Genomic DNA, 27482 nt, shown 5'->3' with positions numbered 1-27482 from the left:
TTAAAATAAAGAAAAGCGATACACACCTGGAGCATCTATCCTGCAAACAAACAAACAAACAAACAAAGGTTAACAGCGTAGTTAAGAAATGTCAGACAGTTAACAAGTATGGAGCTTTTGACAAGTCAAGAATACTGTGCTTTCTTCTCTTCATTGGCAAGAAGGATCTGCTTCCCTGAGATCGAGGATTTGCTCGATTTGTTTGGTTTATGCTTTTGTTTTCACTGAATGCCTGCAGCACTTAATGCTGCTTCCAAGCAGCAAAAAGCCCTGAGTGTTACTCTAGCACTTCTCCAGAAAGTGATAATATTTTGAAAATTCCTATTAGTGATAGCCTGAGGGATTTATAAAATCTGGAAAATTGTATTTTCAAGCATTAGTCTCGTCTAATGCCATCCGCAGAGGAAGGTCTTGAATCTCCTGTATTCAGATAATAGCTTTTAAAATATGTGAAAGATTTAAGATGTATCGGAAAATATAAAAATTGCTTTTTAATGGGAGAACCTAAATGCCAATGAATCACTTGCTCTATTAATAAATAATAACAATAGCCAGGTTATATGCTGCTAAATTCACTTTTCATTTTTATCACAAATTGCTAAATTTCTTCCACATAGCATTTGAATTATAATCACAATCATTCATAACCTCTTTTCTTTAAAAATGTACTATGCTTTCTGAATTTCAGTCCAACCTAAGGATACTTACAGAATACTCTTTTTTGAACCCAAGAATAGCTTCATTTAAATTTCAGTTCACCCTTCCTTTGTGAAGTAAAATGTCATTTTTAGGCTCTCTGACTCAAGCCCCATAAAAGAAATCCCCGTCCCTGGGGATCTGTACAGCTTCCCAGGAGGAAGCAGAGCTGTTCCAAGGTGCTTCCTTGGCTTTGGCTAAGCAAGAGTAATTAGAGCTACCATGAAGCTTTATGGACCAGACCCTTACAATGGGCTTGGGCAAAACTCCAAGAAATTTGCAGAATCTTGATCTGAATAAAGACTTTGGGTTTAGCATGAGTGCTTGAAAAGGGCTCTGAGATCCTTAGCTAAACAGAACTATGCACGTGGTAACTACCGAGATAGGAAGCTCCCTTGCAGCCGGCACCCACGTGTGTTTGTATTTGTGCTTGGCACAGCTGGGCACTGATTCTGACCAGGCTTTACAGGTTTATCTGTCTTTATAGATAATTAATTCCACAGTTACCACCAGCTAGTGCTTTTGCCTAACATAAATTTAATACTTAAACTGCATAATTAGGGGAGAAAAAGGAAAAAAATTCCATGGACATTTTCTCCTTGATTTCATATCTCTAACACCAAATCTCATCGTAGCCAGTAATAGCACTTATTACAGCAAAGGACATACCACTACGAAATATTCAGAGCCTACAAAATATTCATTACCTCTCAAAAGCCTGAGCTATCTTTGCCGTTACCAGGTATTTGTAGGGAGGACTCACAGCGGAGCGTCGCCGGCTTTCCGTGCGGGAGGGCAGCGAGCGCGGAGGCTCCTCGCCAGCAGCAGCACCGCGTACCCCAGGAGCCCGAGGAGCAGCAGGCTGCCGAGGGTGACGACGAACGGCACGTACCACGCCGACTCCGAATAGAGGTTTTCCCTTCGCGTCACAAGAGTAAAGCCGGGCTTTTAAAGCAAAATAGGAGAAATGCCCTGATGCTGCGTGCTTGCAAGGTAGCGATACTGACGGTGCTGTTTGTCTTGCTTAGCTTAACTCCTGCAGGGCCAAGCTTCCCCCAGGGTGCTCTGGGTACGAGGCAGATGGAGGCAGTGGGAGAGAGCAGCTCAGAGGCTGACTGAGACGGGCCGCCAGGCTCTGGGGCAATTGCTGGCAGGTGCAATGTAGCCCACCCACCATGCGAAAAGGAGGGATCTGACCAGGTTTCAATGTCTTATATAAAGCATGGGCGCTGTGGTGGTGTTTAAAAGCCTTCAGTTGCCTCAGAAGCTGCGAGTGCACTGTCTGAGGAGAACGATGTTCAGGGAATATTGCCATTACTGAGTTAATGGTTTCTAGATACCTAAGGCAAAACTGGAAGTAGGTCATCTTCACTGCTGTGATCGTTCAGCTCCCTTTGTGAGAGGAGTTGAACCCTGAAGAATTGGGTTATTGTATAAAAATAATGAAAATCCTTTTCTTTTTTCCTCCCTGTGGCTTGTTCCAGAAGGGAGCACCAAGCTTCCTGAGCTCCCCCATTTCCCCATGTGCCAGGACACAGTGCTCTGAGCTGGCACGTCACTTGGAGCCAACAGCTCACTCATTAGGTCCCATCGTGACACTAGCTTCAACCAAGTCAGAAATGACTCGTTTACTCTACCTGGGTCAACACCTAGTATAGTATGTGTTACACTGCCAGTTTTCATCATCTGCCAAAGTTTTAATTTTATTTTCTATAAAACATTTGTAATTATACTGCATACAAAAAATAGAGTTTCTCTTTTTCTTTCTCTAGTGATAACTTTGAACTAACTTGTATATTCAAGCAAAAAATCGGCAAGTAGGTGGGCTGGTTTTGACTGTGTCTTATATTGTTCTATTAGTAACTGTTAAAAGATAATATTTAGGATGAAGAGTGATCTACTGTCAGTCAGTAGTGCTGGGCACATCAAATCATTAAAGAAACTATAAATAATGTTATCATCACTCATGAGTGACTTTTGGTGATGGGGATCCTTCTTTATACCACCAGCCTTCCAGCATCCGTTTCACCAAGCCACACACTGAACACACATAACTAGTAGTGGGAGGAGCAGATGCTGTAATGAAAGTGCTCTTCTGGAAAGTAGCCTGAAAGTGGAGGCCTGATATCTCCAGGGAGGCAGATTTAAGGCTGTGGTGTGCGGTCTAGACTATACTGTGACTGTGGTAAAGCACAGGGAAGAAATACAGAGCAAGTTTTGTTAGCTTAAGTTTTTGTTCCCACATCAAGTAGGGGGAGGAAAAGGCCGTGAGAAAACCATTTATTCCTTCCCAGCAGAGCATTAGATAATAACAGGGTTATTCATCAGTCTTCAAATTCGGACTTAAGCATTTTCATAACAAAGCTTTCAGACTTTCATGTGCTCCATGTGCAGGATGCTCTGGCTCTGGCTTAGTTACAGGTAGTCCTTAGCAGATCAGATAGTTTTACAGTTAATAGCTCTTTTATCCCTTCACAAGCCTTGTTGTATTTTCACTCCTGCGTGTGAGGAAGAAAAGGCTAATGCCATCAGGCAGAAAATAAGGGGACTTTGGCAAGGGAAAGACTCTGTCCCACATCTGCGATGTTGCCCATCTTAAACTTCGGCAACACACTGGGGATGTGCAGAGCTACTTTAGTTCCTGGCAAACAGGTCAACGTTTTATGTTGGGGTGACCTCAGTGATGGAAAAATGTCCCTTCCAAGTGATTGGGATTTCCTCTTGTTCTTGTTGCTGCCTATTTTGACCTTGGCAGCTGCAGATTAATTTGTGTCCCACTCTAAGGAAACAAGTGGAAGTGCAAGGCAGTGGTAGTGACTAAGGTAGTGACTAGCTGAGAGTAAAAAACAGGCCCTGCAAAATGCGTGAGGTCATTATAATGTTCCAGGCAAGGTTGACCCCTACTCTGTCCTTACTAGATTCCCAAACCTTTAACTTTCCAAGCAAATGGTAATGGCAGATGTCTGCCCTTTGGATATTTGCCTTTTTGTTTTAAAAACTAAACTAAAACAAAAGATACATTGCAAGTCAATACCTGGGACCAATCCTTCACAACAGTGAACATGTTAATCACCATTAGCTTTACTGTAAGAGCACAGGGGTCAGCACTTCCCAGGTCTGGACCTGTAGCAGTTTTTCTGTTTTACTGTGTCTACCCACCCTCTTTACTCCCAAAGAGAGAAGCCCAGGAAAGAAAAACAGATGAAGTTCAGTGAACTTACTGTAGTGGTAATAACAGTAGTTGGGTTTGGGATAACTCTGATGCTCAGAGTAACTGTACCAGTTTTAATCAAGTCTGTAGTTTTGTCCCTGGCAGACAGCAAATTGTCATCTGTTATATAGACACGCAGTCTGTAAATCCAATGGGTATCGAAACCACTGTCATAGTCAAACCTAGATGCAAGAATCAACCGCGACGTGTTGGAACCAGCACTCGGTGAAAAGGTGAAATGATTGTTCACGTTGCCTGCAAATGGTAGCAAAAAAACAAAATTACATCACCAGAAGGAAGGAAAAACAAATAATTGCCTGAAACAAGCAAACAGATCATTTCCTATTGACAACTTGCTATGGATCACTTTGCATCTATGTGGTGAAATATCATTAACAAGAATGGCTTGATCTTCTTGAATACCATATCAAATAATAAAGTCATAAAACAGTCATAAAACTGCAGAACAGGAGACCTGTACAAGCCAGCAAACAGGGAATGATCAGGAGCTCTCCATGAGAAGTAGCACATAAACTGTGCTAGACTTTTAATTACAAATACAAACGAATCATCAGAATTCAAGAATTTTTGCATTTTTGTACTGTGACACAGTACCTTCATTAATGAAGTATCGGAAAGACCTGGGATCAGAATCACGATCTTGACATACAATCCTGAATCCATTAATATTAGTCCCAACAGCCAAGCTAACTGGGATTTGAAATGAGTAGAAATTGGGTGAGCAAACTGGTTCTTCATCATTTACTTCCAAAACATTGACAGTTACCTGAAAGAAAAGAACAATAATCATCTGAAACACGATTCTGAATTGAGTTGGCTTCCATTGGCTGTTTGACTTTGCCCTTTTCATTCTTTTGACAAACAGATGTTGAAGATCAATAAAATTCCCTTCCAATCTGCCTTCTTTTTAACAGTAAATGTTGATGATTGTTTGATCTTCTTTTCATGTTGTCACCAGCACTCCTTTGACAATAGGTTCCTTAACCTGAATCATGTCATAAGACCAAAGATCTTTTTCTGATTTGTCTGATGATTTGAATTACCTGCGGTGTGTCATAGTAAGAATGAGAAATAGTAGTAGAATGTATTCATTAAGCTTTCTTTCAATGGCCTGAAATTGCTTCACAGTCATTAATTAGGCTTCTTAGCACATTTAATAATAATTAAGAGCATTATTCATGGAAGGAAGGAACACTGCCTGTAGATTGGCCCTTCCCAGTGAGATAGAAAGGATGTTCATGGCCTTCTGCAAGGCTACTGGTTGGAGTCAGTTGTGCTTCATGCCAGCTGGTGTTAGTCACCTGGTAGAAGGAGGCTCCCTTCTCACAAGCCTTTCCTCTAATCCTCGTAGATCTTTAATATACAAACAGATAAACTCATCATCCTTAGGAGTTCCTGATGCTGCGTTTTCCTTAATCACCTCCTTGAAACATTACAGGAGATAAAGAGATAAAGTATTTCTCTCCTAGCTTCTCGGTGGATGGTAATTGTCTGGAGTGAAAAAGTAAGCCCAGCTTCTGTATCCCATGGGATGGGATTTGGCAAAAAAACAAGTGCAAGGCAGTGCATACGGAAAAGAAGTGAACCAGTAAAGTATGTGAAGAAGCTGGGGATTCTTCAGAAGGAATGACTGCAATTGCCTTTGTACACCACCTACAACTATTCTTCTAAACAGAAGAGCTCTAGGGAGCTTGAGCACTGCCACAGTGTTTAATGACACCGTGGTCCCTGGCATACAGTTGTCTTGCACCAGCTAGCACTGTCTGGGACAAAAGTAGGTGTCAGGGTCCACTCCTAGTAGAGATCATGGACAAGGCTGTCCCAGTCTGCCCCCCTCCATATATTATTCTGACAAAATACATGGCCTCAGGCCTGTACTTCAAGTATAGAGCACATTCCCTTTGTCTCACATCATGAAAACACATTTCTGGTGGGCTGCAGCACAGTCTTAACATTACTGCAGGTGTTTTGCTGTGAAAAAAAAGACACACACAAAATCATAAGGATGCTTAATAGCTATCTGAAGTCCAGAAAATACTCAGCACTAAGCATAGATGCAATTAGGCTGTGCCACTTGTCCTCAAGATCCTGTCCTTGTTCTATTTGCTGGCATATGTGGAGCCTTAGAGAATACCTTAAGTTGTCTAAGACACACACACACAGAAACAATTTTACTGTCCAGGTTAAAAAAAAAAGTCTGAAAGACAAAAACCACAGAGCTAAAAAATGAAATCCTTTAGTAAGAAATAAATCAAGACTGAATGAACACCACCTCTTTCATCTGAATAATATACAGCCCTGTGCAGGGATGAACTTGCCTTATACACACCAAAGTGCTTTGCCCAATGTCTTACTGTTCTTGGCAGGAAAAGAGAAAAATGCAGATAAACGGGGAGAAGTAGAGTGGCTTTACTCACAGATACTGTTGCAGTTTTCTCTTGGTCTGAGGCCTGTACTGTGAGAAGGAATCTTTGAGTGGTTTCATAGTCTAATCTAGCTAAGATCTTCACATCTCCTTCAGTTGGATTGATCCAGAATATATTTGTGTAATCCTTGGTGCCCCCTCCAGCTACAATGGAATAAGTGATGACACTGGGTGGCCAGTCTTTGTCTTTGGCATTCACTTTTCCAATGCTGGATCCAGCTGAAAGGAACAAAATCCATATTTCATTAACATTTTAAACTTAAAAAAGGAAGTACAGAGTACTTGTTCATACCAAAGCCTGATGAAACTGTAACTAAGCATTTGTCTCAGTGTTTCCCACCAAAAAATGTAAAGCAAAAGTGTGAGAAATACTAGGTTATCACGCTATATTACAGCTCTCCCATGTATAGACTTGCCAGTTAGCAATAAATACCAAAATGTGTGGAGGCTGTGGAGAACCACAACAGAAGAGCTTTGACGGGGAGGACCACCCTGGAGCCCTGCACTGACACGCACTAATTACCGCCCAACGCTGGCTGGGGTGGGAGGAACAAGGTGCTTTCTTTTTGTCCACCTTGCAATGCAGCTGCCTCCCTTTCTTCCCAGGTGCTTAGAAGGCAGCTTGAATTACCTTCGTTGGGAGCATTTACAAAGCAAGTGGCAACAGACAGTGCTGTGCACTGGGAGGACTAAGATGGGACTGTGCTCGCCATTCTGCAGACACTGATTTAACCCTAATTCCATTCATGTTGCCTGCAGATATTCAGAATATGTCAGTGCATGCAGAGCAGTGACTTAACAGGCAGGTGGTGGACAACACATCAACCAGCGCTGCATCCTTGTGTGACGGAGACCACATACTGGGTGGTATTAACAAGAGCATTTACAGTACTGCACGGGTGGTGGTGGTTCTCCTGTCTTCAGCACTCACAAGGTTGTATCTGAAAAACTGTGACCAGTTTGAGACCCTGAGCATAACAGACTTGAACAAACTGGAGAAGGGCCGGTGGAGGAGCAAGGAGATGGCAGGGACCAGGAGGAGAGGCTGGAGTGGGGTTGTTAAGGCTGGAGAGGGGAAGGCAAAGGAGGATCTGATCGCTGCTCGGCACTGAAAGGTGATGCTAGAGGAGACTGAGACAGACTCGTCCCAGAAGTGAGCAGTTAAAGGACAACATGCAAGAGACAGGAACAATTTGCAACATGGAAATGTTGAATATAAGGAAAAGATCATTTGGAATGGGGGTTGTTGAACTGTGATAGGAGTTCAGAGAGGCTGAGGAGTCTCCATCCTGCAAGATTTTCAAAACTAATTGGATGAGGTTCTGAGCAACTCAGTCTAACTAAGCCCACTTTAAGGAGGTGCTGGATTTGAGACCTCCAGAGGTTACCTCTACCTGCATTTCTCTGTGATCCTAGGAAGTCTAGAATAAGTATCGAGAATTACTTGGCATTTTTCATATCTGAAGACCTGACTTTTTTTTCTAAGCCAACAGAAAAGACATGTAAGTCAGGTCCTGGGACAGAAGGCCTGTGTTTACTGTGCTGGATGGTATGAGGGGGAGGCCACAGCAAGATGATGACGCTGAGAACGATGCCCTTCCCGAGCCAAGTTCCTCTGAGCACCAAGCGGCGCAGAGCAGGCCAGCAGTCCCACTGGGCACACAGCTCTCACTGCGAAGGCGAGAAGCCACCACACCACCCTGCCGAGTCCTGAGATGTGGGACTCAGGAACAGGAAGGGCCACTCAGCCCAGGAGGTCCTCTCTCATCTGCACCACCACCTGTGGTGGCTTCTTTGCATCACTGCAATCCTTCTGAAAAGCTAATCTATCAAGAGTAGAAAGGTGGTCTGAAAAGCAGAAAGAAATCCGAGTTTGATTCCTGGCTCTGCCACAGATTTCTTGTGCAACTTGCTGGATTTGTCTGTGTCTCAGTTTGCATCTGTACTACTGGAGTTGCTGACAGCCTTGTCTGTTCAGGGGTACTAGGTGGTTCCACAGTGCAATCAATCGAATTGGGACTTTGAGCCATTCTCCTCTTCCAATTAAATAAAAATGTATTTGGAGCAAAAATGTACTTATCACCATGACATCATTATTTCTATCATGTAGCTGCTACTTACTGTACCTTTAGTAATTTCTGAAACATTAAATTCATACAGTAAACTACCAAAGACTGGAAAATATTCATTCACTGGCCTTATCCTGATGTAAATGTAGATGATATCTGGAAATATAAGAGAAGATTAAATCAGAGTTATGTGTGACTGTGAAATTTTCTCATGCATATATTCAAAATGCATATGTCATTCCTCTCTCTCCATGCTCTGGCAGCACAGGAAAATATCAAAAGTGTAAAGGGGATACTTGCTTGAGTAGTTAGGCCAGGCAATATCTTGTACCCTGACAGTCAAAGAAAACACTTCAGCTCCTAGATTAGTTGGGTTTTCTAAATCAATACTTTCCGTCATCTAAATTAAAAAAAAAAAACACAGTTGTATTTATACTTCCTTACATAAATCACAATACACATGGTGTTGATTAGTTTTTCTCAATGTTCTGTGAGTGGGATCTCCCTGTGAGTGGGGTATAGAATTGCCATATAGGAGTTACATAGGCTATTACTCAATTACAGGACATTGAATATCATGTTCACTCTTCGCTGTCTCTTGGCAATTCAAAACCAACTGCCTTTGCCAAGGAAATATCTGTTCCCCAAAGTGCAGGAAGTTGGACTGCTTGGAGCAAAAGGTCTTGGCCTTTTACCTGATGAATTCAAAGTGTTTGTAATAAATGGGCTGTTTCCGAGCCCTGTATTGACTCAACAAGAATCTGCTCTTGCCAAATAGTAGGAGTTGCTCCTTGACATCATGTTTGCAGACCTGCCTCAAAGGTGTCAGGTTCACCCACAAATGTTTATCCAGGAAAAAACTGTTACTGAACAGAGGCTCTCACAAATACTTAAACCCTAATTCCTTGGACTCTCTGGAGGAGGCCTGAAAATGCTGGTTTTCCAGGACTAAAGAATGTGCAGCCACAGCTTATAATCTATAGGGGAATTCCAGGAGGGACATGACACTGCATTGCACAGACATGGCAATGAAAACAACACTCTCTGCAGCCACAAAAATGCTTGTTATATTGGTAGATGAAACTAAGGACAGTGGTCATTGACACTTATACTTCATATCAAAAATTAAAGAAAGATATCCAAAATCATTTTACCCATCCTGAAGCACTCTCATTTTTTAGATAGAATGCTTGTGTACTTGCTAGTGTGTGTAGTCTCTGTCCTGTTTTCTTTATTTGGCCACTGGTTTTGGTAAATCAGCGAAACAACCACAATTGCATATGGACAGCAAGTGGTGGGAGCTCTGGCCACTGTAAATATATCAGCAGCTCTCAACATAAAGCACCCAATTTTTGATAAACAAAATGAGATGCAAATCCTACTCTGCTTTTATGAAAGTTTACCCATCTAAGTGCTTTTACGCTTCTGGTCAATCAATCTGGGAAATAATTACTCAGTCTGGGGTTTCTCGAGTGTTTTACTTCTTCATGCTGAATAGCATGGATCTTCAGTGGTCTGCCTGAATAAAAGAGTATGAAATGGCATCAGTTTTCTCCGCTAATGTGTAAAAAGTTGGTTCTTCACACTCTCTAAAAAAGGGATTTTTGCCCAGATCTAACACTTAGATTAAGAACGAGAGAAAAAAAGCTCTCTGTTCACCAAATTCTCCAAAATCCATACAAAGCAGCCTGTCAAAAGGTATGTAGTTCTCATTCTGTCAAAGCTGTCATTTTCCACATCATACCATTAATTACACTAATTCCTTTTTTTCTTGAACAGATAATGAATTCAAAGTAAGAAAAGTCCTTAATAATATTTCAGAAGTTATCTCCTGAAATGAGACTATCTATCTAACACAAATCTATAAATGACTGACCACAAGTCTCCCAGACATGGAATCCAGAGCGAATTTATTGCTTCCCAAACCAGACAGTCCAGTGAAATTAATTAGATTGTTGGGTGGATCTACATCTGAGTCTTTACAGAAACTTCTGAGATCCAGAAGAAGTGTCCCAGCAGTAGTATTTTCATTTATTTCTTCCCTGTTTAAAAGAAACATATTTCTCATCAGAGTTCTTTACATTTCTTCTCTTAAGCTGTTTATGTTTACAAATTATGTGTACAAATTACTAATTTGTATTTTTTAAAACCTTTAAAACACTCACTTCTTCAGGTATATGGCAATATTTTCTTTTTTTTTCTTTTTTTTCTTTTTTTTTTTCTCTTTCTCTTTTTAACTAATAGATGGGCCATTATGCTATTTTTTGAAACTAGTATTTCTGACCCTACAGGCCATGGGTGATTTCAGGCACATGTGTGAGGCATGTGATGGATTTGGGAAGAAAGGAGGAAGGTGTCAGTTTTATTTTTAATTTAGAGAATTATTATGAAAAGCTATAGAAGAACTGACTGAAATATCCTTAAGCTCTGATTTTGTTTCCCCTGTACAGTCCCTGTATGGCTAGTTCTTTACTATCTGATCACACTTTTTACTGAAGATCTTTGCTTCACTCAGATCATAATGTGAATGACGACTGGACGTTAAATAGACTCTTGTGTTTAGAGTCATGGATTTAGTATCTAAACAGTGCTCTGAAGAACTGCTGCTCCATAAAATTATGTGATATCAATGCAAGGCATTTAAATTAGCCACTGAGCAGGCAATTTAAATGGACAAACACTAACTTGAAATTCCTCTCTGGACAGGTCTGATGTGTTATGATACCGGTCTTGGCTTGAGACTCTGGATTCTCACCTGCAGGACCATCAAACTACCAAAAGTGCCCCTGAAATCTGTGAGCCCCCCCTGAATGCTTCGAACAGGACAATTTTGACATTGGTCTACCTGTTAAACGGGGATAATGGCACAACAAATGCCATACAACTTCAAATAAAAACTAGCTGATCATCCCAAGTGTCTCAGAGCACACACAGCCATAGCAAAGCCCATAGGTAAGTTACCATGTACAGAGAAGGCAGGAGGGTGTCTGGGCTCTGAAGACCTTACAGAATGCACTAGACAAGAAATGTGCAAATAAACGATAAGAGATTTAGAAAGAAAGTTCAAGAAACTTAAAATCCAGCTCCAGAACTGCCTGGCAAGCTTTCTGCAGGGAACAATTCCCCATTGCTTAGCAAGTAAGAAAGACGGAGCTTTGTATTGTATGGGTCACAACCCATGGCGCTGATATATTAAGGGATTTGGTACTTGAAGAGAAAGATAAAATATCTGACAATATACAGGTATTTTCAGCCCAAATTTTCAGTGCAGACAAGACAGAGATTTGAATCTTGTGCCCTAAGACGCTTATAGTGAGCACTAAGCTTTGAAGGCTCATGAGGAATGTCCCTTTGAACTTCTAGCTATAGGACTGGGGAGCTAACCCATGTGCTCTGGGCTGGGCACTGCTTAGGGCGTCTGAGGCTGTTCGAAGGCAGTACCTGAAGGTAGAAGGTTTGCATTCGGGCAGGTTGTCGTTGATGTCTTCGATAACGATCGTGATTTCCATTTCGCTGGCCTGACCTCCGCTGGGGCTGTCCTCCACACGCACGATCACCGAGATATTGGGGTGAAGTGTCAGGGCTTCTCGGTTGATTCTCCTGGCCACCTGCACCACACCGCTCGCTAGGTAGACAGGAACCACATCTTAGATGGTCGCTCTCTGTGGGACCCTTGGGGACCTCAGCGGAGGGCTGGGAAGCCACTCGTATCTCCCATAAACCTACCAGAGCTCGCACTAAGCAGCCTTAACATAAGAGCATTTTTGGGAAGCAGCCACGGCACGCTCACCCCAGCTCAGCCTTGTTCTACAGGGCATCTTCCCTGAGCACTTTGTGTGCAGTGGGGTCAGGAGTTGCCCCCTGCCCCCTTCAGGAGAAGGTAACAGAGATGCCTGCTTGCACAAGGGACATCCCAGTGACACAGATTTCCCTGCCTCACCTCTCAGACCTGGACAGCCACATGTGCTTATCCAGGCAGGAGGGAGACAATGTGAGAGTCCTGTGGTCTAACTGCAGCTGTTGCAAGAGCCCCAGAACCATCTCTGCAATCCTCAGAGATTAAAAAAAATAAGAGTGACCTTATGTCTGCCAACAGGACTGCTGTCTTCCAGAAATAAGTCAATATTTATGAGTAAATCACCTTTGCTCTACCCTCTTCAGGGTATCTTGTTGAATCCTAGTCAGCTGACTGAAGAATTTTTCCCTAAGAAGCTACGTACTGAACATTTTCTTTCTGTAGGGATGGCCCCAGAAAAAAAAAAAGAAAAAAAAAAAAAAGTAAGCTTGTGTAAAACTCTGGCAAAAGGTTTTTTTTCCAACCCTGGAATGCTTGTTTGCAAGGTGTTAGAAGGCACATTTTTGTTCGTCTTACATGGATTTATGGAGAAGTACTCTTCAGAAGACTGGATACTGTAAAAAAGTCTGCTGGGAAACTCTTCTTCATCATCAGGGTCTTTAGCTGTTATATTGGCAACAACAGTGCCTGGGCTTTGCTCCTCCGGGATCTTGTAGATTCTTTGTTTCCTACAAAAGAAAAGAAAATTCAGCAAAGGACATGTGTGTGTTTGCAAGGGCTGCCAGGCCGAGGCATAGCTGAGTTGTAACAGCAGAGCCATGGCCATGCTTGGAGATGGCTCCAAAGCTAGTCACCTATCAGGGTAAATATCCAAGCCACTGGCTCTGCCGGCTGGATGTGGTCACAAAGCATTACAGACACCCAAGCAAGTGTCCCTCCCTTTCCCTGTAGCCTTTTAATAGTAAAGGTGACTTGACGTTCACTGAATCATGGAAGATGGAAGGGGATGGTAAGCGTTTGGACACACAATCCTTCTCGCTACTGGGTCAAAGGCTTGCAAAGCCACTTCCTTTAATTCCATCGTTTTGTAGGAAGAAAACAAAACAAAACAATACAAATCAGAAGCTACAATGTGATTTTTTTTGAATGAACGATGTGGCAGTTTTGGAGGGACAACAGTATTACACTGCAAAATATAATATGCCCCCCCCAAAACTCCTCACGTCTCTGAGTGCAGGGCAATATGGACAGACGCCTCCAACGGGCTCATCCGGATGAGGGACAGCCCAAGCTGACCTGCCCATAGGACCAGGTCTCCCAGCCTCTTGTCCTGTCCCCACTGCATCTCTTACAAAGAAGTAGAACATTTTCAAGCCCACCCCATAGCTGCACAGGAGAATGGGAGACTTCCCACACAGCCCTGTCTGAGCCGTGTCCCGTTGTCAATTTATCTGCAGCCTGGGGTGGTTCAAGCAGCTTTTCTAGACACTGCAGTGTAATGAGGAAGGAAGTATGCGTGTGTTTTCTTGACTTCTTTGTTTTCCACAGGCCAAAAGTTTTCCATTCATTTTACAGCCAGACTTTCAAAAAGCTGAATGCCAGTGCAGTGCTGTGAACACCAAAAACAGATGCGCTTGCATATACTATGGGAACAATTAAAAAGACCCCTTAAAACTTTGGTATTGAAAGCTTTGATCAGGAGAAAACACAGAAGGGTTGCTAACTTGTCAGGTTTCCCCCACTCCCATCACAGCACTAATTATTGGTGTCAGAAGATGCAGAGTCACAGCGTGCAGCGCACATTTTAGCAGGGGAGAGGGGATATGTGTGCATAGTGAGGACAGCCTAAGAAGTATAATCAAACCTCAAGCTCTTAACAAACTGTTTGAGCTTTCCTTTCCAGTCTGTAGTGTCAGTAGAAATCCTGACTCCCACAAGGGAGAAAATTTAAACAAATACCAGGCTTTATCTGTGCCACATAAGAACAGAGTCTTACACCTTAGATGTTATAGATGCTGAAGTCACGGCAACTTTCACTGGCTTGAACAAGTAGATAAATATTTAAGAGCTTCTTTAGCATTCCAGATGTAAGCAGAAACAAACAGAAATGGCAACGTTTGGAGGAAATAATCAGTCTAGAATGTAATGTGAAAGTGTTGGCACCAGGGTGTGGATTCCTCCTGCTTGTATCAGTACAGTAACACGGAGCAAGTTGCTAACCTTTCCTTATTGATTATTCCACCCATGAATTTCGAGTGCTAAATAAATCGCAAAAAAAAAAAATCTCTGTTTCTAATATTTCTGGGGTGCTTTCCCAGGCAAAATGGCCTGGGTGGTAGCATAGGTCTATTTCCCATTTTGCAAACTTTCAGTTGTATCCCTGGTTCCAACTAAAAGTCCATTAATCTCCAAAAGCTATTTCTGACTTGTGTGTTATGACACAACCATTTCCTGCTTATGACACTGTGAGAGGTGGGAATGTTTCGGAGATGACTGGAATTGTTTACAAGTCTAAGTGTCTGGGAAGAGGAGGAAAAGTCAGATCAAAAGTGAGACCTTTTTATGTCTAGACACTTCTGCATGAATAAGCATCATTATGGTGAAATGCACACATGCATGAAGGGCAAAATCTGTGTGATTGTATTCACAGAGAGTAAAATTCACCTCTTTGTCTGAACTTGTCCAAAGGTTTTTGCATAGCTTTAACCTACCTAAACACTAACAAGTGCAATAAACTTGATTGGCTTTTCTTGGCATGAGGGTTCACACTGGAAGACTAACAACTGTTTCTATAAAAAATGAGAATAAGCAAAGGAAATGAGGGCAAAACCTTCCAGCAGAACACTAAGAATCATAACAAAATGAAAATACTGTTTCCGGTAATACTATGTTGTTGTATTAGCTTACCTTTACATTACACATTGACACTAGTGCCAAAGCAGTAAAGCTGGAAAAATATCTATATTTGAAATAAAATGGAAGTTTTTCACTCACGTGATAAAGTAAGGTCTTTCATCATTGGTGTTAATGATATTTATATTCACTGTTTTAGTAGAGCGGAGTCCCTCCGGATCTGTCACGGTTATGTTTAAAAAGTAACTGATAAATAAAAAAGACAAAACAAGAATCACACAAGATCAACCTGCATACCAAAACTCCCCTCTGCCTACAGTGAGCACACAGAAAGAGCAATGCATAAAATAAATTCTCACCTATGTGGATCTTTCTCATAATCAAATTCTCTTTCAGAAAAAATGGCTCCACTTTCGAAGACTGAGAAGGGCACTGATGCAGGGGCCAGTGAATACTGAAATTAAGAGAGCTACGATTTAATGTTTGTGTCTTTTTGTTTAAACATCCCTGCATTCATTCCTTGCCTTGAAGAATGGGCCAAGTTATAGCACAGGATTTGTAACAAAACATTGCAGACAGAGCAAATGCCATCTGCAAAGAGAATTTTGTCCCCACGGCTCCTGGCGAGGCAGGGGGAGCTGTGCACAGGGCAGCCACAGTGCCCATAGAGTCTCACACGGGCAACATTGAGGGATCACCCACCATGCAAGCAGTCTGCAAGATCAGCTGAGCAGATCTGTCCACGTGATGCAACTTCTCTAGTGCTCCTTATGATTCCTGAGATCTGTTAAAGACTGAAAGGCCAGTGGAACTCGCTCTTGGTAATGAAGAACGTCGTTTCATGGTTCGACTGGACAAAGCCTAAGTAAGGACTTCCCGTGGTCTTCCACAGCACAAGAGCCCATGAAACCAAGCTACAAAACAATTCTTAGGTATGTAGTGCCTCTTTTGGCCTTTCTGCAAACTTATCACTTTCCAGAATTTTCTTCTTCCTATCAAGAGTATTTTCTGATCAACAAACACAATTTTTTAACCGTTAGTCACAGTTTGCCCTACGATTGCCAAAAAGCTGAAATTCATTTGTCTTGTAAGCAGTTTCCCTACTGTCTCATCTGAAAGAATGGTTGTTGCAACACAGAAGATTGAAAACTGCATTTATTTTTAGTCACGCTCATGTACAAAAAATGTCTTGGAAGCCATTTGCAAAAACAGAGAGCCAATTTCTACCAGATCAGCTGTATCAACTGCCTTCACTATCCCTTAGTCCTGGGGTGATGAGAGCTTAAAATATAGTTCATGTGAGCTGTTGAGGCATGGTTTTCTTGGTTTACTCTTGAAAATGCTTCTTTCTAACTGACTAAACCTTTTTTTGTGTTTGTGATAAGGAAGTTCATTGCTGAAAGCTGCCAGCTATGAGCATTTCAGATACGACGGATTACATTATCTCTTTTTTGTTTTCTTTAGCACAACTTACCTGGAGTTGAGCATCTTCAGGATCAGCTGCTTCAACTTGGTAAATAAATCCAGGTGGTGTTCTGCTTCCTTCCAAGATGTAGATCTCTACAGCTGCAGAAACAGAAATATAGTCAGGTAATTGGGTAAGAATGAAGAACAGGGAAGTAAACGTGCTGATACATCCAAGCTGTCCAGATGTATTATTGCCTGATGCGCAATCTCACTTCACAAGTGTAATTCCAAAATCGTCAGGGGAAAGAGCACGAATACTCGAAAGACAAAAAGAGAGCAACTGTCTATGCACGAACAGGCGGTGGTCACTGGTAGCTGCAGGACAGACCGTAAAGCCTGGTCGTTAGGTGCAGCCTCCTGCAAGCTGCCCCCGAGGCATGCAGTAAAACAGCACCGATGGCCTGTGTACGCATCCACCATATGGATGTGGAGGAGGCAGCTCCCTGACAGCTCCCTCTCCCCAACGGAGAGCCCAGGACCTTTCCTCTTTTGTCCTGCTTTTCCCTTGTGCACAAGGTAAATAAATGGTAGATGGTCTGTGCTAACTTAAACCCTGCCTTGCTAAGGATGCTTACAGAGTGCCAAGGGCATTTCAATCTACAGGAGCACTCGGTGGGTCCGGGCTGTCCCGCACGGCGTCACTGGCCACGCGAGGGCTTCGGGCACGGCGCTGAGCGGAGCGTCAGCTCTTCGGATCGCGTTATCTGCTCCGTGCCCTTTCACATCTGCTGGACCTGGTGTTTCCGGACTATTCATCCCCAGCGTGACCCCTGCCGAGTGCTGCTTCTCATCAGAGCAGTGGGGATCCCGAGCAGAGTAATGAGGATCCCCAGAGGACAACGATATGAGTATAAAGTTTAATGAGAGGGAGATGCTTCTTAATAGCCAGCGAATGCGCAATTAGTGTTTAATTGTAGCTGGTGCTGTTAACTAAAGCCATACAGTTAGACAGTTCAGACATGTGCGCTCACAAATTTATGGCAGCTCTGGCTGAGAATTAAGCTGATGCATTTATTTGTAACAAGCTCCCACGTAGAGGGTGTCTCATGCTGTGCCGATCCCCTGAAGTGTCACATTTAATTATTATTAGATTCCAGCAGCACCCATGATATGCAAGACACCAGCGACACTGAGAAGATGACACAGCCTTTCCCTTGGGGAAGCTAATTTGCTTTACAAACGAAGCTCCGCTGGGAAGCAGGAGCATCAGTGCTCTGTGCTCAAGAGGCCTTGGTTAAAGGGGCTGCACGGCCGGGCTCCCCGAGGGCCACGAGCCACAGCCCGCGATAATGCTGAGCTAGGCCTGATTGAACCGGCAGCCAGTTCAGCCCATGAACCCATCGCAGTTCAGTATTTCCAGATAGAAAATAAATTTTGTTCTGAACATTGAATTATAGAATGCTCTTTTCTGTAATGCTGTTAGAATATTAGCAAGGACCTCAAGCCTGGTCTCAATACCTCATAAATAATGAGAGTATATTTTCACTTACTACCTGAACTGTATAGGCACAGGTAATAAATACCTCATTATATTCTGCTACCCCATGCTACAATTTTTTCAGGTCCTTCTCAGTAGTAAATGGAGAAGATAAGATTGCTCAAAGAGCAAGACAAATATTTGCTATGCTTTCTATTGGCACTGTAGTCTCCTGTATCATCTGCTGTACAGCCTGCAAACCTGGCACAGATGTCAGCCAGGGTCTGACACTTCGGCCTCGCTCCTGATGCTTACAGGGCCTCTTTGCTGTTGCACTCTCCCTGAATTTTTCCATTTTCACCATCATAAATCAGCCTACGAGACCTTGCTTTTCAAATGGTTTTCCCACTTAATCCCTCATATGCAGAAATGCAATAAAGAGATGTAAAACATTGGCAAATGTACAGATGTAAAACATTGACAGGGCATTACTTTTACTGTTTCCCCCCCTCCAAAAAAATATTGCACATACATAAAATGCACTTTAAATCTATACTGCTTCTCCAAATTAGTCCAGTTTCCACGAAACTACTAAAACATGTACTCAGGCTTAGATGGTTTTATCTCTACCAATCCTCAGATTCCTAATGCCTACTTCTAGGGCACTTAATCTCATCAAAAAGAGAACATAAATATTTATTAGTGTAAATAAGAGGTTTTTTTGCTGAAAATAATGAAAATAATGAAAAACAGTGTGCTGTTCCTCCCTCTTTTTACTAAGGGAAAATGTTTAGGCCACTTAACTATGAGCACTATGTGCAGTTACATTTTATCTCCAATATCATCTTTTCAAGTGCTGTTCTTCTCAAATACCATTGTCTTACTTTGAATTGCCATATTTCCCTGAAATACAGGAGGTTCGTTTTTATCTTGTACTTGGACAGCCAGTGTGTTAAGGTCAGTTCTCCCACTTGTATCTTCCACAAAAATCTGTAAATCAAAACTCTTCGGCATAGTTTCATAATCTAGGACAGGGTTTCCAGTGGTAACAACCTGAAATGTAATAAATTATTATTAGCACAGTATGCAGTGGATATAAGTTATAGGCTCTGTGAGTGAACACATGCAAATGGAGAGCTTCCTTCCACGAGTGGAGAGCAGTATCACAGACCATCTATTTGCCAGCACAGTTCTTGTCAAGGGCAGAAATGGCAGAAAAAAATGAATCGAAAGACCACAATTGTTGAGGTCAGGGACCTTTTGGGTAAGGAAAAGTCTGGGGAGGAAAAAGCCTAAAAAGATATATGCTCCCTCACAGACAAGGCTTTGCCCTCAAGCCCAGAGGGACGTCTGGCTCCAAGCCTGGTCCTCTCCCCACCAAGCTCCAGTCATGAGACTTCAGACCAGGGGAGAGACCTGCTCGGCACTAGGACAACTTCACTGTTCTGGAGGCAAGGCCTTGTCCAACCGAGACCTGGAGCTTTTGGGATGTAGGATGAGTCCAGAGCAATGGCAGGACGTTGAAGCTGTGTGCCATGAACCTCACTGCTGCAGCTAATAAAGAAATCGGCCCTTCTTGTTCTTGGGCAGGAAAGGAAAAGGCGGCTCATAAAACTGCTATAAGCAAAAAACTTCTGAAGCTTGAAGCCCAAGAGCGGAGTGTTTTGGGACTTCAGTGGGGAAGCACTGGGGCCTGGAGCTCGTCAGTGTCGCCAGAGCTGTGCAGAATGGGGGAGTCTGGAGAAGGGAGACGATGAAATAAATCCTTGATTTTAGCTGCAATGTCGTGGCCAGCAGCCAGCAGAATCAGACAACAGAAGCCAAAACAGAGCTGATGAACGGAGACAGTTGGAAGAGAGTGAGTCGGGTCACACACTTTTTTGGTCTTCCGGTGCGTGAAATAGCTGATCTCTGGGACCCCGTGGATCTCTCTGTTACGGTATGCAAAGAGACAGCCACAATTTCCTGGATCGCCTCTCCCTGTCCTATACTGTGTGAATAGAAGTAGCCTTTAATAAAAATAAAATAATTAAAAAGCTCTTACAAAACTTGCAATGTGGATTGAGAGTGTTACTCTCCAAAATGAACATCTACTGGAGAACGGAATGCAGTAAACAGATGCAATTAATTCAGAATGAGAAACTGTCTGATTCCTAGCAGAAATGACGTACTCTGGAGACTACCCCTCCAATTCACAGCCAAGTGTTTTCACTAGAGCTTTAACTGCTGCCAGATTTCCTAAATCACATCTCCCACCCTCCTTTGCAGAGACCTTGCAAGAGAAGAAGTGAATCCAGATTTTCTCTTCTCTAGTCTGTGGGAATGGACCAGAGTTCCCGAACCTCCAGGCAAGAGCAATGCTTACTTCTCGAGGCAGCCCTGCAGGCACTTGAAGGAGCTGTAGACTTAGGGAGTTGAGAGTCACCTGGAACTATCTATCCCACCTGATGGGCAGGTCTCTTGCCCAGCTGGAGACTCACTAGTTGCAGGCAGCAGAGCCAGGGCTGCCTCAGTAGCAGCGTGATGGCAGCTCCAGACAGTGCAAAGTGTTCATACATCCAACATATCTTCTCTCCATGGGACTTTGAGATAAGAGTAAGGAGAGGAGGAACCAGCAGGGCTGAGCTCAGTGACTGGCTTTCTCAGAAATTCCAGAGCACATCAAGAAACGCAGTATTTCCTAGGTTCATTGCCACAGGAAAAAATTAGCCTTAGCAAACACAGAATATCCTGTGCTAACTTTGCTGATCCACAAATCCCCTAATTCCATATATAAAAGACTGTCTTTTTCTACATTGCAACAAGACTTAATAGCAATAGATAAAACTGAGGTATCTCATTACTGGATCACACTACTTTGACAAAACGTAGCACCAATCTGCTACAAAATAGCATAAATAATTAAAAGTAACAATGCTCATCAAATAAATGAATTAAGCACACTCACGAGGATTTATAAAGTCACAGAATTTATATGTAGCTTTCACTGCAAGCTCCTCAAGATGGATCTGCACAGGGCTGACCTTTCCTCCCAGCTCTTTGAGCGCATTAGGAAATGCTGAGAACAGCCACAGCTCAAGTAAGGCACGCAAAGCCCCCGCAGACTGCTCTGGTACAGGGGCCACGGTCTGAAATGAAGGTAAACTGGAATTTTGGAAAAAAAGCAGTCTCCAGCCTACAGCTTTCTTGGCTACTCACTTTCATCCTTGTATCATTTTCTTAAATAAACAATCAAGGAGCCACTTTCTATCTATTTGCAAGCTCTTTTTCCTCCAGATTCATTTCTCAGTCCCGTTCACCAAGCAGCAACACAAATGCTTGTGTTGCACAGCCCAGAGAGGGCACAGGGAGGAACAAGCAGCTAGCAAGAAGGTGGCGTAGAGGACTGTGTTTTGCAGCAGAAGGGACGGCTTTAATTCAAGATACCAAAATACAGCCTAGGATGAGAGTTCCACATTATGAATTTTCTAGCTTAACTTCACCATCTCAACCTGAGCCTGATCAAGTGTGTGTCCGGCCATGCTCCTACACTTGACAAGTGAGAAACATTTTTTGGAGACTTTTTTGACCAGGTCATTTCACTGATCTGCTTCAGAAAGCAGCTAAGCAAAGAGCTAAACAGCAGAGCTTTGGTAACCTGCTGGGTGGCAGAAGCACAGCTTGTACCAATGAGCCACCAAACCCTTGGCATCACAGTCCTACTACCTTCTACTTTGAGAAATGCTCTTCTCAAAGCATCAGCAAAGACAAAGCCGGAAGGGTCCTGTGGCAGGTCTATGATCAGACCTTCCTTGGGAACACCCACAGAAATTAATTCAAATTAGTTTTTAATCCACTAAGTGCCCAGCAATGTCTTCTAATGACACTCTTCAGTGTCACTGCTTAGGCTCAGACATATGAGCGAGTTACTAGCGGATGACAAGTTACCACACATTGACACTCAATGCAATGTAAAAGGCCACAGCTAACAGAAGTGGCTTTGCATTTGCTGTAGGAGAGCACACAAAAGGAGAGAAACCATTTTCTAGGTTCTAGATACCTACTTTTCCAGTAGGTTGTGGCATATGGAAGTGTAGCAGCTTGTTCCATCATGACCACTTTCTTGTGTATCACAACCCTGATTCAGAAGGAAGTGTGGCTTTGATCTGACTCAGCTCACTCTGTTCTGGAAGAGAATCAAATCTACTTCATTTACAGAGGAGAGTGGCCAAACTGGACCTGCATGTGATTTTACTAATGCACTTTAAATGCACAGTTGCTTCACTTAAATTAACTCGAAACACTCTGCAGAATGTATGGCCTTCCTCCTGTATGGCCTTCCTCACCTCAGATATTCTAGAAAATCACATTTGCTATCACAGAAAAAATGCTGTTATGATGATCAGTGTTTTTGCCCAGATGTAATTAAAAATTGTAAGCTACAAGTGCTATTCATTTGCCATATCTATTAAAGCATGTCCAAATACTAGCACAGTCTGCTTTTGCAACTCTTTTTGATTAAAAGATGAGTCACTGTGTGCCATCAGTTCTCAATAAACCAGAAAACATCAGCACACATGATGGAACAGTGCTCAAACGAAACATAAAACTCACCCTGTATGCAAGGCCTCCTACGGGTATAATATCAAAGGCTTTTGTAAGTGGATTTGAATTTATTATGGTAGGATGTATTGCAACACCTTCAGAGGACAGTGGGGAAACAGTCACATTAAAGGTATAAACAGAAACACCAGCTGGTGAATTTTCTTCCACAGTGCTTGTTGTAGGTAAGCCCAGAAGCAGCTGGATTCTTCTTCCTGAAAGATGAAAATTAAGGTAAATTTACCCCAGGAACCTTCAGTTAACAGGAGCACACAGCTTGTGCCAAGAGCTGCCATCAATGAGCACAAAATGACCCGCTTCTCCCTTTGCTTATGCATGGTGGCATCATGCTCTAGCAAATCCAGTGCCAATGGCAAAGGAATCAACATTTTCTCTAATTCAGTCCCGTACTACTGACACCCACATGACTGATACCAACGTAGCATGTTCCCTCACTGTCTTTGGATATGCCTTCGTATTACTCCGTTTTACCCACAGACACTAAAATTAATGCCCCTATGCCCTAGTCACATCAAAAGGCACCTTGAATCCCATGGGTCAGGGTGGCTGAAGAAGTGATAGTTTTTATGAATTGTGGCATCTGCAGAGCCCATTTCCTCCCCTTTCCCTCTTCTTTTCCTTCCAGCATAGCTATATGCATGCCTTCTTCATGAGTAGCATGAGTTAGTGGCAGCTCTTGGGTTTGGGCTGTTGCATTTTCTGTTGTGAGCCTAGGAGAGAAGTGGTCCCTTCCTTGGAGCAGGGGCAGGCCAGGAAAGACCATGTGGTTCCAAAGTGCCTAGGGGCAGCACAGGAACATACCTCAGTACAGTATGAGAATACAACCCAACTGAATGAGTTGCCTGTGGGGCTTCACTATCTGTCCAAAAATGCTTGCCAAGAGAGGTGGCTGTGCTTAGTAGAACCTCCTACATGCTGTGAGCCAGGACTGAGGCAGATGCTGCTCATTGCAGGGCCAGGCCAGGCTGGCCACACACCACAAGTTCCTGCAGCAAAGGCAACCAGTGTCTTTACCTTTGCTGGGCACCTGCAAGGAGAAGGTGCTGCTGGAACCAGCATGAGGCCATCAGGACTGCAGCATGTGTCCACGTGAACATCCAGGATGCTCAGTGCGGGGCTCAGAGACATAACGCCAATGGGGATATGTTTCTTTCCACTTTTTCTGGGCAGTAGGATAGACCCACTTCCCTCTCATGCCCACATGGGTGACCCACATCAGCTACCAAAGAGCACTCCCTCACTGCCATCCCTCCAACAGCAGCAGCATCTTGCCATCTGCAGGGTAAGAGTCCAGTCCCAGGGCTTTTCGGTAAAGCTTTGGTGACTTTTGTGCCACTTTCTCCAGGATCTTGTTTTCTGCATCCTTAGCAAAATTTTGGAGTATTTTAGAAAGATCACAAATGGCCTTTGTATGATAGATACTATTCCTATTAGCAAATTCCAAAATAATTGCTCCCCATAGGATCACAGAAGAGCTTGGATCACAGTACCTTTGCTGCATCAGAGAGCAAAACTAATTAACAATGTATGAGTCAGTGAGAAAGCATGGAGCCCATGGTCCATTTCTTCTCCATCCCCTGCCAGGAAGCGCTGGTCCTTGCAAGGTTTTCTGGGGCACTTATAACAGTGCAACTCCCTCACACACACCTCAAGGTCTTCCTCTCACAGCCAGCAAGAATTCACACACTGAATATGGGGAGGAGAAGGAGGGACCATAGCGATCCTGGTTGTATAACCAGCTGTACTAGTCTGCAAAGCAAGATTTTGACTCTGGGGATACCCTTGGTCTCTTCAGCACCAAGCAACCCTGCAGCCTTACCCAGGAGCTTCTCCACTGCTGCATGAGAGCTTCCATGACCCTGCTCCAGGCTGGATTGACTCTGGCATGTGAAAAAACATCTTTGAAGGTGACCTGCCAATGGTGAGGTACAGGCTGGGATGGCGGGGACGGTGAGATGGAAACCACCTTTACAGGGAGGTAAATCTGCACAGGTCCCACTGGCACCTCCACAGGACTGATTCCAGCAGGGACATGACAGATCTATGTCAGTGAAACTGACTGACAAGGAAGAGACTGAAAGGGACCCAGTGAAGGACGATGCTTACATTGATCTTCTTAAAGATACTGGAAAGCAACATCAGCAAAAATCACCCATGCAGATCAGACTGAACTGAGAAGTGCTTCTGGGGATGTATTTCCATAAGAAGTCCTGAACTTTTAATGTAGTCTTCTGTTGATACTACCAGCTGAACCCAGTTTTCTTAGTAAGCCACAGCTTGCTAATAAAATCATTTTAAAAAATCAATGAAATCATTTAAAACATTTTTTTTCTGAAGACCGCAGAAAGAAGAGCTCCTATTTTCACAAAACCTCTAGAGTTTTCTTTGGTTCTGTATTCAGGATTTTTTCTTTCTAAATCATAAATTCTTACTCCTTGCTCATTATTTTTAACTGAAATTTTCACTTTTGTCTATGAGGTTTCTTCTTCCAAATTATTTTCCAAAAGCCCACCCTCCATATTCACAAGTTCTTGGTTACTTCCTTACTTCAGAGAACAAAACATCCTCAAAGCAACTTAATACACTATTTACCAGAATTACCAACCCCAAATATTAACAAACCATTAGCCCAAGATAAAGAAATCATGGGACTGACTTTGAAGACTGTAGATACTTAAGGTGTTATTTGACTGTGATGTGTTAGTCTCTGTTTGAGCTACGTCTTCAAGCTTTTCTCTCTCCGCTATTGTGCGAGTTAGAAGGACACTATTTTTGCAGGAGAGTTGATATTCACATGCAGCCTCCTGATAACAGTTTGGGGATAGCAGGGAATAAAACCAAATACTGAGGGCTTCCTGAGTGCTGGCAGAAATCTTTCAGTGCCTTGAAAACAATGTGACCTTACAAGCAATAGGAGGTGCTCCAAGTGCTAGTGAAGTTTGGAGACCTACTTGCAAAACTTCCTTTTTTTTTTTGTACTGAGTGAAGATAATGGTACTTTCTTACTAATGTTCTCCACATTTTCTTTTGTCCAGTTGTTTATTTCATCAAATATTAATGTTATTAATATTTGAAAGGAGAACAATAGAGTATTAATACTAGCACTGGTTTCTTGGAGGAGTGACCTCCTTTCCAACACTGCCATGCTGAGCAGTGCCTGCTGCTCACTTAAGAATGCCTCATCAAGCAAAGTGTCTTAAGGAGGGAGCCAATTCTCTTCTTCATTATACTGCTGTGACCACAGAATTCAAATCTATTTCAGTGAGAAAATAATTGTTACTTGATTTTTTTCCACTCATGTCTGATCTCTAAATATGTATTCTAAAGCTCCCAAGAGAAAGTGCAACAGCCAACAGTGCTCTAATTTTAGCAGTGTAATGAAATCATGTTCTTACCAGATATTATTCGCAGCAAAATGAAGAGAAGCAGCATGTTCTTCATTGTCCTTATGATCCTGTCCTTCATGTCTCCAGGATGCAAACTGAAGGAAGATCATGATATGTTTCCCCTATTTTACATCAGCTCCACCTGAATTCTTTCTTTATCATGTTGTTGCGTGAGAAAACAAACAAAGGACCTGTGTCTCTAAGGGAGTTTCGAAACACGGTCAGCTTGTTTGCTCGTCAGCTCCTTGTTGGCTCCATCCGCAGACCCGAGACTTGAGAAGACAGTGTCATTAACAGTCCTTTTGCTGCAATCACCTTAGTTCTGAAGCTTTGTGAAAAGAATCTAGAGAGTTCCAAATTTGCAAATATAGTGTTGCTTTCATAGCTCTGGCAAATGAGGTGCTCTCTTTGCAGTCCAGGATGAAATACTCATGGTTTCTTTCTTATATCAAGAGACTGAAGTTTCCCCATATGCTCTGGTGTCAGAGAATTACTCAGGCTATACAAACTACGTACCTGGAGGTGAAATTGTAGCTGAAGTGTGTAATGAAGTTAGCTTTATTGTATTCAACTCAGGAACTCATTGCAGTCAACGGCGTGGACCACAACGTAAAATGTACCACTCTCTTAGATTAGCTAGCCACAGGGTGCCCACACGACCTTTATTTTTCTTGTACCTAAGGGTAAGCATATCATTTTTCAGTAGAACTTAATAAGGATTGACACTAATAGTAAAACTGGATGCAGTACAGCATCATTTGCATCAGCTCACAGAATAATTTAGGTTGGAAGAGACCTGTGAAAGTCATGTAGCCAAACATCCTGCTCAAAGCAGGCTGAATTAGATCAAGTTGCTCAGGATATTTTTTTTCAGTTGTATCTTGAACTCCTCCACGCAACCTTTCACGTCTGCTAAGAGATAGGATTTACCAGTCCAGGTTTAACACAATTCTGACAACACCGCACTCCTGTGTGAGAAATGCTAGTATCTCTGCGCGGTCCTGCGTGTGACACCCTGTGGCTGTCACAACGACAGCTGCTGCCATTTCCGAGCTCTGTCCTGTGCTCCTAGGCTTTGCATAGGATAGGCCTGCTAATTAATCGGACATGCTGAACACGAACAGCTATCCTAAGACTGGGACAGGTGTTGCCTGTGCTGGCTGCCTATGCACCTTGAAACTGTAGTATAGCTTACCCTACTACAGTATGTCCTGGAGGATTTTATTAGTATAATGAAACTAACTACTTATAAGGCCTTATGCATATATCTGATACTAGTCTGAGGAATCAGTGGAAATACTCATTTGATGTTTGACCTTCGTGTATTTCCGAGCACTTCCAGGGCCTTGCCAAAGGTAGGTGCAGCCTCGATCCAAGTGTGTTGCCACATCACATCACCTGCGAGCACACACTGCATCAGCCTCTAGTACCAGGGAAGCCAGTCTTCCACTGCCCCAGGAAAGGGAAAGGCATGCCTAGGCTTCGCCAGTAAATAATATGGGAAAGCCCACCGTTAGAGGACTTGGGTGTACCGATTAG

The 27482-nt window shown here is 42.9% G+C and overlaps 1 protein-coding gene across 1 annotated transcript; it reads right to left on the bottom strand.

Moving 5' to 3' along the window:
- Window positions 1–26022, bottom strand: CDHR3 (cadherin related family member 3). The gene is made up of 16 exons (XM_088533261.1): window positions 25953–26022; window positions 22549–22751; window positions 18840–19008; window positions 16546–16637; window positions 15431–15525; window positions 15213–15317; window positions 12795–12946; window positions 11864–12047; window positions 10299–10464; window positions 8723–8822; window positions 8480–8578; window positions 6346–6572; window positions 4523–4694; window positions 3918–4162; window positions 1460–1641; window positions 1–40 (listed from the first exon to the last, which is right to left on the bottom strand). Exons 1-16 carry the CDS (start codon window positions 26020–26022, stop codon window positions 1–3), a joined length of 2301 nt encoding a protein of 766 aa, XP_088389387.1.
- Window positions 26023–27482: the final 1460 nt, after the last annotated feature.

Source organism: Tinamus guttatus, unplaced genomic scaffold, assembly GCF_059628265.1.
Source record: "Tinamus guttatus ecotype Peru unplaced genomic scaffold, ASM5962826v1 Tinamus_guttatus_pri_ptg000489l, whole genome shotgun sequence".
In the NCBI taxonomy this organism is placed as follows: domain Eukaryota; kingdom Metazoa; phylum Chordata; class Aves; order Tinamiformes; family Tinamidae; genus Tinamus; species Tinamus guttatus.
This window is presented reverse-complemented; position numbering and strand designations above follow the sequence as displayed.

Coding starts and splice junctions, on each gene's coding strand:
- CDHR3 (XM_088533261.1), bottom strand. CDS start 26,022: ATGAAGGACAGGATCATAAGGACAATGAAGAACATGCTGCTTCTCTTC. Junction 16,638..18,839: donor GGGAAATATGGCAATTCAAA/GTAAGACAATGG, acceptor CTGTTTCTGCAG/CTGTAGAGATCTACATCTTG. Junction 6,573..8,479: donor TGTTTCAGAAATTACTAAAG/GTACAGTAAGTA, acceptor TGTTCCTTTCAG/CTGGATCCAGCATTGGAAAA.